This window comes from Macrotis lagotis, chromosome 2 (genome assembly GCF_037893015.1).
Source record: "Macrotis lagotis isolate mMagLag1 chromosome 2, bilby.v1.9.chrom.fasta, whole genome shotgun sequence".
Classification (NCBI taxonomy): Eukaryota; Metazoa; Chordata; class Mammalia; order Peramelemorphia; family Peramelidae; genus Macrotis; species Macrotis lagotis.
The window spans coordinates 104,426,207-104,441,929 of record NC_133659.1 but is presented as its reverse complement, the minus strand read 5'-3'; the positions used below and the strand labels follow the sequence as shown (position 1 = coordinate 104,441,929).

Here is a 15,723-nt window from a genome sequence, read left to right as displayed (position 1 = left end):
GATTTGCATGAACTGATGCTAAGTGAGATGAGCAGAACCAGAAAAACACTGTACACCCCAACAGCAACATGGAGGTGATGATCAACTTTGATGGACTTGCTCATTCCATCAGTGCAACAATCAGGGACAATTTGGAGCTGTCTGCAATGGAGAATACCATCTGTATCCAAAGAAAGAACTATTACCTTTAATTTAGGAAAAGAAAACCTGATAACTTATTGTCTGATCTTACTATCTCTTTTACTTTATGTTTCTTCCTTAAGGTTATGATTTCTCTCTCATCATATTCAATTTGGATCAATGTATACCATGGAAACAATGTAAAGACTGGCAAATTGCCTTCTGTGGGGGATGGGAAAGGGAAGTAAGATTCTTCGGGGAAAAATTGTAAAACTCAAAATAACTAAAATCTTAAAAAAAAGACTGCCAGCCAATTGCACACTTAAAATTAAGGAAGGAGAGTAGTGTGATACAGAAGATAAGAGAGTCAACCAAACTCTTGGAAAAACAAAGGTTCAAATCTGATATATAGTGAGTAGCTGACCATGTCAAGACCCTTAACTTCTCAAGAGTCTCCAGAAACATCAGCAAGTTTAAATTGCAAAGCAGAGACCAATCTAAATAAGTTGAAGTTTCCAATATCAATGAAATCACAGATATAATACAAAAATAAAAATTAATTTTAAAAATTAGTTACAAAACATTTCCTAAATTGAGTTAAAATTAAAAATATCAGTAAGGGTTATTTTTGGTTGATCTTCTGAATATCATGCTGGTTTAATAACATCTCATTGTACAGTATTTCTTATCATGATCTCATCTAATCTTCACAACAACCCTATGAAATTGGTAGTATAAATTTAACGTTTACAAAGAAAGAAAGGCTCAGAAAAAATCCCTCAAAGTCTCTGCTACATTCCAAATCTAGCATTCTTCCCACTAAACCAAGTTGACTACTCTTCTGTACTGCTTGGGTCAGAAAGCGCTCAAGATTGGGATCACTTTTCAGTGTTTCCCACCAGTGTTTTAGGGATACCAAAGTCCAAATTTTCTCTAACTTTATTAGGTCATTTACTTTTGAAATTTTTTTTATCTTTCACATCTGCACAATACAATCTGAGAGTTCATCAATTTTCTAAGTATGCCCTGATCAGGTGTTATTAAATTCCAGGACAGGAAGAAATAAGAATAGTACAGTTTCTACCATAAGTATTCAGCATTCAGTATTAAGATAGGTTTCCTACAATCTCCTATCTGATTTCCTTCTAGCCTAATACTTTGTTTTTTCTTTTAAATGAATGACAAACACAGTTACTGATGGATGTACCAAAGACAGAACATTCTTCTTCCACTAGTTCCTTCTGCCACTAGGAAATATACTCTGAGGTAAAAAAAATTGTAAAACAAGCTTTATTACTATCATAATGTCCCTAAGTGGGAGATTCAAATTGTGATATAGTAAGCCCATAAATTTTCAAGTGTTTAATTTGTCCTAGCTAAAACTGTCATTTAAAATTTACTCTGAATTTCTTTTTATTGTTAAATTATAACTAATCAAGATTTACTATACTAAGTCATAGAAGAGGAAAAAGACAATAGCCAGAAATAGCTGTGATAGTAGGATAGCATACCACACTATAAATTTCTGCCAAACCAGTTTGACTTACTGATCAGTACAACCCTAATTTTTCTGATAACTAATTTCTGTGCCTTCAAAGTGTATATTTATGATGGCAGAATAGAAAGACATATCCCCCAAAATAAATCCCACTAGAGTTTTCTATTAAACTTTAATTACCAAATTTAAAAGAATGCATGATTAATGTCTTTAAAACACTAATTTTATTAAGAACTGAATACTTATTTCACTAAGGTACTAATAAAAAAAAAAGGATCTGGAGATGGAAAAAAAGTAAAAATGCTGAATGACCACAGAAGACTGTCTTATCATACCAGCACAATCCTCACACTCACAAATGATCAACCTTCAAATTATTTGCTTCTTTAGTATTCAAAATATTTTTACTTAGTAGTCAGCTGAAGGTTAGGAGAGCCTAGAAAAACTGATCATGGTCTCCAGAAGATATGTTTCTAAAGCAGTTCTATAGAGAAGTCTATTGTCTGGAAATTAAATCAGCAGTGTAATTTCCATCTCTGAGTGGATGTTTTCTTAAAAAAAGAAAAAGGCAGGTTACCTGATTGACTTGTCCTGGTGAAATCCTGCAAGCATGTTCAGATGCCGAACAATCTGCAGTAGAAGACAATGACATTTTGGCAGTGAAGTTGCAATCTGTAGGCTTAACTAAAAAGAAGAAAAAAAGAAAGTTACTCAAAGATAAAATGTTTATTAGTTACATAATTTTTTTTCAAAATATAACAAAAGACAAACACCAACATCATTCTAAAATAATGGTAATTTCAACTTAAAGTCAGTGTATTTTATTCTGTTCAATAAGCAAATCATCATCACACCTCCCCTCAGGTGATTTTATTTGAAGCAAAAAACAAGTTCCCATATAATCTGATCTCCATAGAACATTTTAAAACTGAACTCATTTACTTTCAAGTACAACTTACAAATCATTCCTTCTTCCCTGAACTTCTCCCCTCTCTTTACTTGCCTTATCTCTCCAAGCTCCAGAGCACTGTTCTATGGGCATTACTTTGATAAGGATGCTAGTAGTCCTTAAAAAGAAATCTCCAGAGACAAGTTAGGACAAGTCCTGGAAACAGTCATGAGAAATGTGAGTCAAAATAGTTACTAACAGCTTAGTCAACCTTTAAGAACAATGTGAAATCTAGTCATTAGTAAAGGTCACAAAATAAATGAGTCACCAAAGACTGAGGTACAGTCAACTCTTGATTTTTCATGAAGAAAAATTGCAATTGCTCCCAAATTTTTATTTTTCTAAGAGTAGATAATTCAGCTTTAAAAGTCTGCCTTGAGGTCAGCTAGGTAGTGCAGTGGATAGAGCACACCTAGCTGTGTGGTCTTGGGCAAGCCACTTAACCCCATTGCCTAGCAAAAACCTAAAAAAAAAAAAAAAGTCTGCCTTAGGAGTGGATAGAGCACCAACCCTGACTTCAGGAGTATCTGAGTTCAAATTCGGCCTCAGACACTTAATAATTATCTGTATGGCCTTGGACAAACCACTTAACTTCATCTGCCTTGCAAAAACCTTTAAAAAAAAGTCTGCTTTAAGTTCATTGTCTAACAAAGGTACCATTCTATCAAGTACATATTTTAAGAGTCAGCAGAGAAATGTTAGACAGTCTATCACCAAAAAAAAAAAAATCAAGAAATCAGTTAGCATAAACAAAGGACATATTTTTAAGAGTCAGCAGAGAAATGTTAGACAGTCTTATCACCAAAAAAAAAAATCAAGAATCAGTTACTATAAACAATAGCTATTTTAATGAACTATGCTTAACACCAACTTGCAAAATAGAAAGGACCTTTAAAATGGTCTTGGGATGAAACTAAAGATAAATGATATGTGCAAAAAGCACATTTATTTCTTAATATAATAAATAAAACACAAATTCACTGTCATATATTACTATATTAAGTGCCAAAATATAAATAAGGAAATAAATAGAAATTAAGTAGATTGAGAACTAATAATGAGAGGGAATACAGAAAACCTTTGCATATGAGGTGGTACCTGAAGTAGAGGTGAGCAGGGATTGTACTGCAGTTTCCATAAATAACCAGTGCAATGGAATGCAATATATAAAATGTGAGTTTTGGAAGTAGCACATGGACTGTATCCAGAGAAAGAACTATAGAGTTTAAACAGAAACCAAAGACTATTAACTTCATTTTTTAAAAAAAGTTCTTATGTACTACATAATTTTGCTATCTCTAATATTCTATTTTTTTCCTCAAGGATGTGATTCTTCTCAACACCTTCAATTTTTATCAATGTATAGCATGGTGAAGTCATGATCTGGTCCAGTCATTTTGGAAAGAAATTTGGAACTATGTGCTTCATTTTGAACCACAGACACCAATAATAGAACTGTACCCTAAATACATCACAGAAAAAGGAAAAGGATTCATAAGGGAAAATATTAGCAGTATCTTGTGGAAATAAGAAAAAAAACCTGAAAACTAAGGAGGAACTCATCTTTAAGACACTGCTAAACATATCATGGTATATGAATGTAAGAGAATATTATTACAGCATAAGTAAATGAAGATAATGTACCCAATTGACAAAAGGTAAAAGGATATGCAAAGGCAATTTACAGATGAGAAAATTAAACTATGCACAGTAATGAAAAACTGCTCTAAATCATTACTGTTTAGAGAAAGGCAAATTATAGTATCTCTCAGGAACCACCTCACACCTCTCAGATTGGTCAATATGATCAGAAAGGACAGTGATAGATGCTGGAAGGGATGTGGAAAATTCTGGGACACTAAAACATTGTTGGTGGAGCTATGAACTCATCCAACATTTCTAGAGAGCAATTTGGAATTACAAGTAAAAGATAACAAAAATGTGCATACCCTTTGATCCAGCAATACCACTACTGGGTCTGTACCCTGAAGAGATCATGAAAAAGGGTAAAAACATCACTTGAATAAAAATATTCATAGAAGCTCTGTTTGTGGTGACAAAGAATTGGATATCAAGTGAATGCCCATCAACTGGGGAATGGCTGAACAAATTGTGGTAAATATATGTTTTTGTTTTTTTGTTTGGTTTTTTAGGTTTTTGCTAGACAATGGGGTTAAGTGGCTTGCCCAAGGCCACACAGCTTGGTAATTATTAAGTGTCTGAGACCAGATTTGAACCCAGGTACTCCTGACTCCAGGGCATGTGCTTTATCCAGTAAATATGTTATGGAACATTACTATTCTATTAGAAACCAGTAGGGATGGGAATTCAGAGAAGCTTGGAAAGACTTGCATGAACTAATGTTGAGAGAGATGAGCAGAACTAGAAGAACACTGTACACCCTAACAGCAACATGGGGGTGATGATCAACCTTAATGGACTTGCTCATTCCATCAGTGCAATAATCAGGGACAATTTTAGGGTTATCTGCAACAGAGAATACCATGTGTATCCAGAAAAAGAACTGTGGAATTTAAACAGAGACTAAAGACTATTTCCATCAATTAAAAAAAAAGTTTTTCGGGGCAGCTAGGTGGCGCAGTGAATAGAGCACTGGCCCTGGAGTCAAGAGTACCAGAGTGCAAATTTGACCTCAGGCACTTAATAATTACCTAGCTGTGTGGCCTTGGGCAAGCCACTTAACCCCATTGCCTTGCAAAAAAAAAAACCCAAAAAACAATTTTTTTATGTACTACATAATTTTGCTATCTCTAATATTTTACTTTTTTCCTTAAGGATATGATTATTTTTTCTCAATACAACATGGAAACAACATAAAAATTATCAAATTGCCTTCTATGGGGGGGTGGGGGGAGGAAAATGTGCACAATTCAAAACCTTATCAAAAATGATAGGTAGAAACTACTATTGTATATAATTAAAAACAAAATATATTAAAAATGAAAATGAAAAAATGAAAAAAGAAAAAGAAATGAAGGTGGCACAGAGATAGTCAGGAGGAACTGAGTTCAAATCTGCCTTCAGACACTCAATACTTAGCTGTTATCACCTTAGGCAAGCCATGAAATGCCATCCCCTTGTAAAAACAAAGAGAGAAAAAATTATGAAATGGACAGCTTCAGAGAAAATTGGGAAGGCCTGTATAATCTAATCCAGAGTGAAATGAGTAGCATATCACCCAAAGAAAAATTTATATAAAATAAAACATTACAAAGAAAAATAACTGAAAAATTTGGGCAGTTTGAGTAATGCAAGGCAATAAGAAACCATATCCACAAAGGACTGAATCATTATCACCCAAAAGGGAATAATGGGATCAATGAGACATACATTTTCAAGCATATTCAATGCAGAAATTTAATATTAATTATGAGGGGTTTTTTTATCCTTTTTTGTTTCAACTAGAGGAAGATAGTAATGATAGAAAATAAATATTTGTTAATTTTTTAAAAAGAAAATATGAAAAAAATATCACCAAGGTTATAAAACTGGGAGACTGGAAGAAAAGTTGAGAGTTGGCCCAGTGGACAGAGCACCAGCCCTGGAGTCAGGAGTACCTGAGTTCAAATCTGACCTCAGACACTTAATAATTACTTAGCTGTGTGGCCTTGGGCAAGCCACTTAATCCCATTGCCTTGTAAAAAAAAAAAAACTAAAAAAAAAGTTGTTGAGAGAGGTTTGAGATGGGTGAGAAGAGAATGATATCTGGCATGTTGAGTTTGAGATGCACAATAGACTGAGTGAGCTCAGGAGAGAAAATAGGACTAGCTAAATGGGACCTGAGACTTTTCTGCACTGAGATGATAATTTAATCCTTGAAAACTGATAAAGTCGCCAAAGGAAAGAGAAGAGGGATCACAGCAGGTCCTATACAGTTGATCTAGCAAAACAAAATCGACAAGTGTTCATTGAGAAGGAAAAAAATTGTCAAAAAAACCCTCCAGGAGAAATTGTTCAGCAATGTCACATGAGAATTGGGAAGAGTATCTGATTTGGCAATTGTGGTATCATTGGAAATTTAGAAAACTGTATCTGTTAAATAATGAGGGTGGAAAAAAGACTGAAAAGGACTGACAAGTGGGATGAAATAAAAGGAATCAGTTTTTCTTAGGAATTTGGCTGAAAGGATAAAGATACATAGATCTCTATACATCCATGCACATGTGTACATATACACACAGTGGATGTGAGTAAGCTAGAAATGATAGTAGAGACTAATGAAGTTCTTTTAAAGGAAAGGGGAAAGAGGAGAGAGAGGGCAGAAAGAAAAACAAGCAGAATAAAATGAAAAAAATAAAAGCTTAGAAAGGATTGTTGAGTAAGGAACACACTGAAGTCAGGAGGGAAGAAAATCAAGGGCACATGAAGAAGGAATGATTTAACAAGGAAACAGCCACTTCATTATCAGAAAATAGAGAAAAAGAAGAGACAGTTGGGGATCATTGAAGGTGTTTTGAAAAAAAACAGAAAAAAGTTCATACAATGATTGGCCTGAATTTTCTAGAAACTGATCCTCCACTGAGCAAATAGTGAGAGATGAGAGATCCGGGGGGAGGGGGGTGAAATCAGAAAAGTTTCTAACAACTTCTGTGAGAAGGGAATTAATTAGGTTGAAGAAGTCAAACTGCTGCGGGCCAGGGGAGAATAGAAAACAAGGCAGCAGGGTTCCCATTTGGGCGCCTTCCTCTAGCTAACACCAGCAACAGCAGAGTACAAGGGGGGGAATTACAGTCAAAGTAATGGGGGGCAGAGCACCGGCCCTGGACTCAGGAGGACCTGGGTTCAAATGCGGCCTCAGACACTTACTACCGAGCTGCGTGGCCCTGGCCAAGCCACTTCACCCCCTCTGCCTCGCAAAAACACTTCTCTACGCCTTCCCCTTTCCTTTTCCCTGGGCTTCGGGTCCGGAGTCGGCCAGACCCGAGTTCCAATCGTGCCTGAGATAGCAGTCACGTCATGACTGTGGGATTCGCCGGTCCCCGCGGCCTCCCCGGCCTGCTCCGAGGGCCGCACCGGGTCTATGGCAGGCCTCGGCCTCCACGCGCCTGCGCCGGCTTCGCCCCGGGATCGCGCCTGCGCGGCTCCGCCCTCCCTCAGGACCGCAACGCGCCTGCGCGGCCTCCCCCCACCCCAGGCTCCGGGAGAGTAGCGCCCCGTCTCCCCTCCCCCCCGGCCTTGCCCTCCCGCAGCCGCCGCGTCTTCCCCTCGGACTTGCCCACACGCCCCGGGAGCCGGGAGGGCCTTCAGACGCCACCTACCCTATAGCAGCTCCATGGGTTGTCGTCCCAAGCGGACAGGCCCCTGCCCCTCCCGGGCGCCGGAGGTTCGGTCAGAGGCCCCGCGGCCTCCGCTTCATCTCGCCTGGGCGAGGGAAGAAGACGCCACTTCCTCCCTTCCCCCTCCAAATATGGCTGCCGCAGCACTTCCTCCGCAGGCGGAAGTCGGGGACCATAGAGCGGCGCTGTGAGGCTGCTAGAGCGGCCGCCGTCCTCCGAGCTCCGCCCCTCCCCCACCCCGGCGCAGGGCATCTAAGTGATCAAAATGGAAAGAAAGAAAAGGGTGGATTGGGCCATTAACACCTCAAAGCAGGAGGCATTAAAATGATCTTAATGTCTTAAAAAATATCTTAAAAAAATAGAAAACTATCAATACACCATAGTGAATGGGATAAAGTCTGAGATGTCTTCAGTAGCATATGACAGATCAGAAATAGTTAAAGCTGTGTGTTATGTCCCTTCTGCTCCTCCTCCCCTGACTAGCAATTTTATGTTCCCTTGACCAGAATGCAAAGAGTCAACTGACCCTGTCTTATCAGGACAAGTCCAGATGGTTCTACATTCCTTGTCCTGGAGGGGGGAGAACCTGTCTCTGTTTGAATTATACCTTATTCTTTAGAATAATTTACACTTCTGGATTGTGAAGGCCACATTCCTCACTAGAGGATGGGTCAATGGGGGGGGGGGGGGAGTTGGATAAATGAATCTTGGATTTCCTGCTTTTTACCCCCTTTTCCCTCTCCATGTTTAAGTTGGAGCAAAGAGGTCCAATTCTCGAGAATTGAATAAAACTTTCCCCTTCATACCTTGAGAAATCTCTTGAGTTTTATTTAAGCGGGTAAACTCATCCCACATAATCCAGAAGCAATTAAACATAGAAATCCAAGGACACAAACTGCTGGGGTAAGGACTTAGTATTCATCAAAACCTACTTTGGAAAACTGGAAAGCAATCTTGAAGAAATGTTATGATGCCTGATACATGTAAGCTCAAAATGGATATATAATCTAGATGTAATACTAACTTTACCAGTTAAAGTTGTAGTAATGATGAAGATACTGTTCACAGATATGGAAAGAGTTCTTGTCCAAGCCACAGATAGATATGATCACAGGTGATCAAATGAAGGATTTTTATTACTGACTATTAAGTTTTTGCACAAACAAAACCATTGAACTTAGAATGGAAATAGTTACCTGAGAAAAGATCTATGCAGAAAATTTCTCTGATAAGAACAGGAGCTATTCGCCAAGAAGGAAATGGCCAAGGAATATAAGCAGACAGTTTTCATGTAAAAAAGTTTAAGCTACCAATCATGAGAAATTATCCCCTGTGAACCCCACATTTATCCTTAAGCTCTCTTTCCTAAACCTCATTGCCTTCATATTCAGTGGCTTCAAGAGCCTATTTTAAGAGGGAGGTAGTAAGAAATAATTGCTCTCTTTAGGACAGACATACCTGGATAACAAGCATTAAGGCATCTGGAGTGAGATACAGTGAGATACACTAATAATGAGATGCAAATTAAAATAATTCTGAGGTTCCTCTTAACATCAAAACAGGCAAAAAATAGGAAAATGATAGTAGTTAGAAGTACTGTTTTCAGAACATGACTAATTTGAAAATTTGTTTCATATGACTTTATATTTGTAATGGACCTTGCATTTTTTAGGGAGGAGGAAAAAGAGAATTTGGAATTAAAAATACAATAAAATTGAGTTACCAAAAAAAAGTGGAATGTGACCTCCCTAAAAAGGGGAATGCAGTGAATTATAGAACTAAAAAAGATAGGGGGAGAAAACCCATCTAAAAAAATATAGTTCTACTTTTTGCTATAACTGCAACTGTAAACAATGTGGATGATCATTAAACAATGAATGACTGAACAAATTATGGTATATATATGAATGTAATATAATGTTATCACTCTATTGGAAAAGGAATGACCTGAAATTCAAATCTAACTTTAGACACCTAGTAGCTCTATGACCCCGGACAAGTCATTTAAACACGTTTGCCCCAGTTTCCTCAACTGTAAAATGGAGACAATAATAACAGCAGGGTTATCGTGAAGATTCATTGAGATAATATTTGGGAAACACTTAGCACAGTACCAAGCAAATGGTAGGGGCTTAAAAAATGTTTTGTTCCATCCTTGCTTCCATATGCAATTATAAAAGAGAAAGATTTGGGGAAACCTGGAAAGATTTGTATGAATTGATACAGAGTGCAGTGAAGAGAACATAAGAATTATCTTTATGATGACCCCCTCCAGCCCCAAGCCTGGGTCCTTTTCCTGAAGGACATCCCTGTGATGCTGAGTGTTGTCTGTGTGGAGAGAGAGTTTCAGATGGGAACTGAGAGTCCTCTGCTCCAGGACATTATGTACAGGATTTGTAAGTTGTGAGGTACAGGATCTTGAAAAGCAGAGTTGAAAAAAGACAAAGACGGAAACTTTATAACTGTGTACAGGAAACTTTTCCAGAGATTCAGCTGTGTGGGGAGACTTGAGTCCCTTCAAGTTGTTCTCTTGATTCATGGTCCCCCTACACCTCCAGTGACTGCTATGAACAGGCTTTCCAAAGAGATGGTTTAAATTAAAATTACATTTCCCTTCTGGAGAGCCCATTTACTCCTATATTCTTTCATCTACTCTAATTTGTATAACTTCCCCATTTTTCTTTGCACTATTTACTTAGGTAAATAGGTTTGCCTACTTTTCCAAATTCTTTTCCCATGCCAGGGGCTTTTTGAGAAACTGCAAAGCTGGGAAGAGTAAAGTATAGGATTCTTTATCATGACAATCTGTCTGGTAAATGGTGACAGGTGTTACCACACCCTTTGGAGCAATCAGGAAAAGTGACTTTTATACTGACCTCTAAAAGAAAGCATTAGACTCCTAATCTACAAATATTTGAGAAAAAAACATTTAAGCATCTATCAGTATGCAAAGAGCTGGAGATGCAAATAGAAAAACAAGATAATCTTGTTCAAGAAATTCTCATTCCAAATAGGGAGACAATGCATATGTCTGTTTGACACTCCCAAGGACTAACAATGTGGAAATCCCCCAACTTTCCAGGGAAACCCAATGTTAGAGAGTCCCTAAACCCTATGCAAAAATAGGTAAAGAATAGCATCCACTGATGTAATAACTACTCCCTACCTTGATAAATGATGCTTTTTTTGTCTGAAAGGACAATTTTTACCATTGCAAAACTATTTAATCTCTTCTTGTAGTCTTATTCTGATAATAAATCCTGTTCCTTTCATTCTAAATATTCCCCTTTTCTCCTCTTTTTCTCCTTTGGAAACATTTAGCATTTCTATCCTAAGTAGCTGAATAGTTACTGATTATGCTTTCTAAATGGACCTGAAAGTTTACAAAAACCAAATCTGAACTTCAGGAATCTGAATTTGCATCACTAAGAGTAAATTCCTTAGTAAATATCTTAATTTTCAGTTTGACACTATCTTAGATTCACAGTAATAGGATTCCCCTACCCCATTTAATCCCTCCCCACTTTTCCTACTCCTCCCTAGATTCAAGCTGATAGGTAGTATGCCTCTAAGAATAATGAATGATGCCCCTATAAAAATATATTTATTTCTGTACCCCAAAGACAAGGTAAGTGGAAAGGTCACTGGTCACCTAAAGGAAGTTACCTGGTAATTCAGCTTGTCTTAAAGATGAAGCTTGTCTTAAATAGTGCTATTCTTAATTTCCATCAAGAGAACTACCTCTCCACCCCACCCCTCTGCTTTGTGAGGATCTTTTAGATAACTGCTAAACTCAAAGTTTTTTTGAAGTTAATGAAATTATTGAGGACAATCCCAGAGCCTTCCATCCCTCATTCATATGGTCTTAATGGACTTGATCAAACCACAATTCTTCCTCACCCCACCTACAGAAGATCCCTCCCTCAGACTCTGCTTCTAGAATATATATGTCCCCCCCCCCCCCCAAGAAATAGGCTTTCTTCAACTTCATCTTATGGAACTCCTTTTCCTGGATGATGGATCTGCAGGCCTAAGTGAATAAATACATAGTCTTAACCTAATTTTGTTTCTCTTTTATTAGCTAAACTTCAGGATCTTCTTTCTTCACCTCTAAGAAGTTGAGAGAATTCCCTAACACCTCCTGTGTCTCATTCCAGATGCTTTAATGCTTGTTACCCAGGTATGTCTGTCCTAAAGAGAGCAATTATTTCTCACTACCTCCCTCTTAAGATAGGCTCTTGAAGCCACTGAAGATGAAGCCACTGAAGATGAAGGCAATGGGGTTTAGGAAAGAGGGCTTAAGGATAAAGGTGGGATTCACAGGGGATAAGTAGTAGAGAAGAACAAAAGGGGGTTGAGGATTATACTACCCAAGAATGAGCTAGCTTCAAGAAAGACAGAATAAGTAGTATACAAGATAAGGAGTATAGAAGGGCAAAAGGCCAGGAGAGTTTGGGGGATGACACTCCTCCCCCAGATCTGGCTGCCCTTCAAATGAAACAGCTCTTCCTCATTTTGCAAGGAAGAAACTGAGACCCTAAGAGAACTGATTTAGCTAAATTAATCTAAATAATATCCAGAATCTAATAATGTTTCCCTTTGGATTTCACACAGGACTTTGTTTTGCAGTTCAATTACCACATAATTTTGGGGTCAGACTTACTTATTTTTGTCTTATAATCTTACTGGACTGTGAGCTAGACAAGGAGGGTAAACACTCGTTTGTCTCCCAGTGCCAAGCACAGTATTCTGCACACCCTACCCTTATTTATTTATTCTATAATAACTGACTGGAAATCTCAGATTTGTAATTCAGAGAGAGATAAATATTCTTTCTTCTGCTCAGAGAGTAATGTGGAATCTCAAGCTCTCTGAATTTGAAGGTGGACTTGAGACACCTGGATGTCTTTTTTTAAAGAAAGATTTTATTTATTTTAAGTTTTATAATTTTTCCCCCATTCTTGCTTCCCTCCTCCCACCCCCCACATAAGGCATTCTGTTAGTATTTACACTGATTCCATGTTCTACATTGATCTCAGTTGAATGTGATGACAGAGAAATCACATCCTTAAGGAAGAAAAATAAATTATGAGATAGTAAAATTACATAATATAGCACTTTTTTTCTTAATTTGACAGTTATAGTCTTTGGTCTTTGTTCAAAGTCCATAATTCTTTCTCAGGATACAGATGTTATTCTCCATTGCACATAGCCCAAAATTGTCCCTGGTTGTTGCACTGAAGGGATGAGCAAGTCCATTAAGATTGATCATCAGTCCCATGTTGCTGTTAGGACATACAATGTTCTTCTAGTTCTGCTCATCTCGCTCAGCATCAATTCATGCAAATCTTTCCAGGCTTCCCTGAATTCCCATCCCTCCTGGTTTCTAATAGAATAATAGTGTTCCATGACATACATATACCACAGTTTAAACCATTCCCCAATTGAAGGACACTCACTTAATTTCCAATTTTTTGCCACCACAAACAGGGCTGCTATAAATATTTTTGAACAAGTGATGTTTTTTACCCTTTTTCATCATCTCTTCAGTGTATAGACCCAGAAGTGGTATTGCTGGGTCAAAGGGTATGCACATTTTTGTTGCCTTTTGGGCATAATCCCAAATTGCTCTCCAGAAAGGATGGATGAGTTCACAGCTCCACCAACAATGTATTAGTGTCCCAGATTTCCAGCATCCCTTCCAACATTCATCATTATCCTTTCTGGTCAAATTGTCCGGTTTGAGAGGTGTGAGGTGGTACCATGTCTTTTAAAGGGATATATAGATTTGATTATTAAATTACTTATATAAATCAATCTGGAACTTCCCAGTCTCTGTCTTCAGAATTGGACTGGATCCTTTCCAGACCTTGAAAATACCACTGTGGGAAGTAGGGAGGATTTGGGGGCAACATATTATCTTTTCTTGGTATCATTTTTTTCTTCTATTTATCACTTTATTTTATTTTCACAATCTACCAGCATTTATTTCAACATTAATTTTTGTAAAATGTTTTCCCTTCCTTCTCTGCCCCCTCCCCATGTGAGCAGATAATCTTATATAGGCTCTACCTGAAAAATCATGGAAAATATATTTGAATATTAGCTAGGTTGTTAAAGAAGATATCAGTACAAAAGGGGAAACCATGAGAAAGAAAAAACAAAAACATATTTGAAAAGTAAAAATAGTATGCTTGGATTTACATTCAGATTCCATAGTTCTTTTTCCTAGATGTGGATAGCATTTTTCAGCATTAGTTCTTTGGAATTGTCTTTGATCACTATATTGCTAAAAAGAGCTAAGTCAATCATCACACAATGTTGCTGTTATTGTATGTTCTGGCTCTGCTCACTTCACTCAGTATCAGTTCATATAAGTCTTTTCAGATTTTTATGAAATCTGCTTGCTCAATATTTCTTATAGAACAATAGTGTTCCATTGCATTTATTAGCCACATATTTAAAAAAAAGTTGTTGAAGTACAAATATTAGGGAAATATTCTTCTTTGCATTTCCTGAAATGTTAAGGAAACATTTGTGGTTGGCAGCTTCTGTGGGCCTCTGACTTCTTCCCCATCATTCAACCTAACCCTCTTCAAAAATGTAAATTCACGGACCGGCTAGGTGGCATAGTGGATAGAGCACAGGCCCTGGAGTCAGGAGTACCTGAGTTCAAATCCAGCCTCCCACTTAAGAATCACCTAGCTGTGTGGCCTTGGGCAAGCCACTTAACCCCATTACCTTGCAAAAAAAAACTAAAAAAAAAAAGTAAATTCACTAAAATAATAGAAGGAACCTCAGCCCCATCCCTCCTTTACCAGTCTAGCACATAGTTTTCCAAGGTGTATGTCTGACTCCAGTCATGGACTGGTGGGTCATTCCTTAACCACTCCCTGCAGAGGAGGTGGGCTAAGCACCCTTTAAAGGGTCTGCCCCCTCTCTACCAAGATGCTAGCTCTTAACCCAACAATTCAATTATCTTTTTTTTTTTTTGCAAAGCAAATGGAGTTAAGTGGCTTGCCCAAGGCCACACAGCTGGGTAATTATTAAGTGTCTGAGACTGGATTTGAAACCCAGGTACTCCTGACTCCAGGGCCAGTGCTTTATCCACTACGCCACCTAGCTGCCCAAACCCAACAATTATCTTGTGTCTATAACCATTTTTTCTTCTTCTCCCCTTCCCCTTTACCATTTCTTAACTATCTTTGATATTCTCACCAGCCCAAGTAGCTGTTTTTTCATTGTTTAACTTCATTGTCTCTATCAAAACTCACTTTCTTTACCTTTCTACCTCCTTAAAGAATTCTGTGAATTAATTTGTAACTTTTTACAGTAACCTATGAATTAAATTTTATGGTTTTTCTTACCTTCCTGAGTCAGAGTACCTTGTAATTTCTTCACTGATAACTGAACCCCACTAACCCTTATAAGCTCATTCCCCATCTTCAAAGTGACTCCTTAAATTCCCAGAGGAATAGGAAGAATTGAGAACTGACTATCTAACCCAAGCCTTCCCAGATAAACTCAATCAATTCTGTAACAAACTCCCATTTGTATGTTGAATATTTGCTAAATATTTAAAAGAACTCAGACAGTTGGGTTAAGGTGGAAGCATAAACCTAAAGAAATTAAGAAAATCTAGTTCAGAGAGAAAGGACCAAAAAACATGAAAAAAAGATAAATAGTGAAGGCCAGGTTTGTTTACATTTCCTCTCTACCAGGTTTTTCCAGTTCCCTTAAGAGGGCTGGGGTATCTAATCTTTTCGATTAGCTCAAACCCCCACCAATTGTGTGCCCTTAATTTTAGACCCTGTACCCTAATTTCATGTAATCACCTAACAGTCAGAGTAATTTTTTCA

General features: G+C 37.6%; 1 protein-coding gene across 5 annotated transcripts in view; it reads right to left on the bottom strand.

Annotated features, from left to right (window-relative positions):
- MDM4 (MDM4 regulator of p53) overlaps positions 1–7,998 on the bottom strand; it is a 38,944-nt gene extending 30,946 nt beyond the window's left edge. For 2 of the 5 annotated variants that reach the window (XM_074222458.1, XM_074222460.1), the window contains exons 1-2: positions 7,847–7,990; positions 2,196–2,302 (exon numbers count right to left, since the gene is read on the bottom strand). In XM_074222458.1, the coding sequence (XP_074078559.1) occupies positions 2,196–2,270 (75 nt within the window). In that variant the 5' untranslated portion in view covers positions 2,271–2,302; positions 7,847–7,990. Of the gene's footprint in view, positions 1–2,195; positions 2,303–7,394; positions 7,565–7,846 lie in introns of those variants that run through there. The other 3 variants (XR_012475663.1, XM_074222461.1, XM_074222459.1) reach the window with 3 other exon arrangements.
- Positions 7,999–15,723: the final 7,725 nt, after the last annotated feature.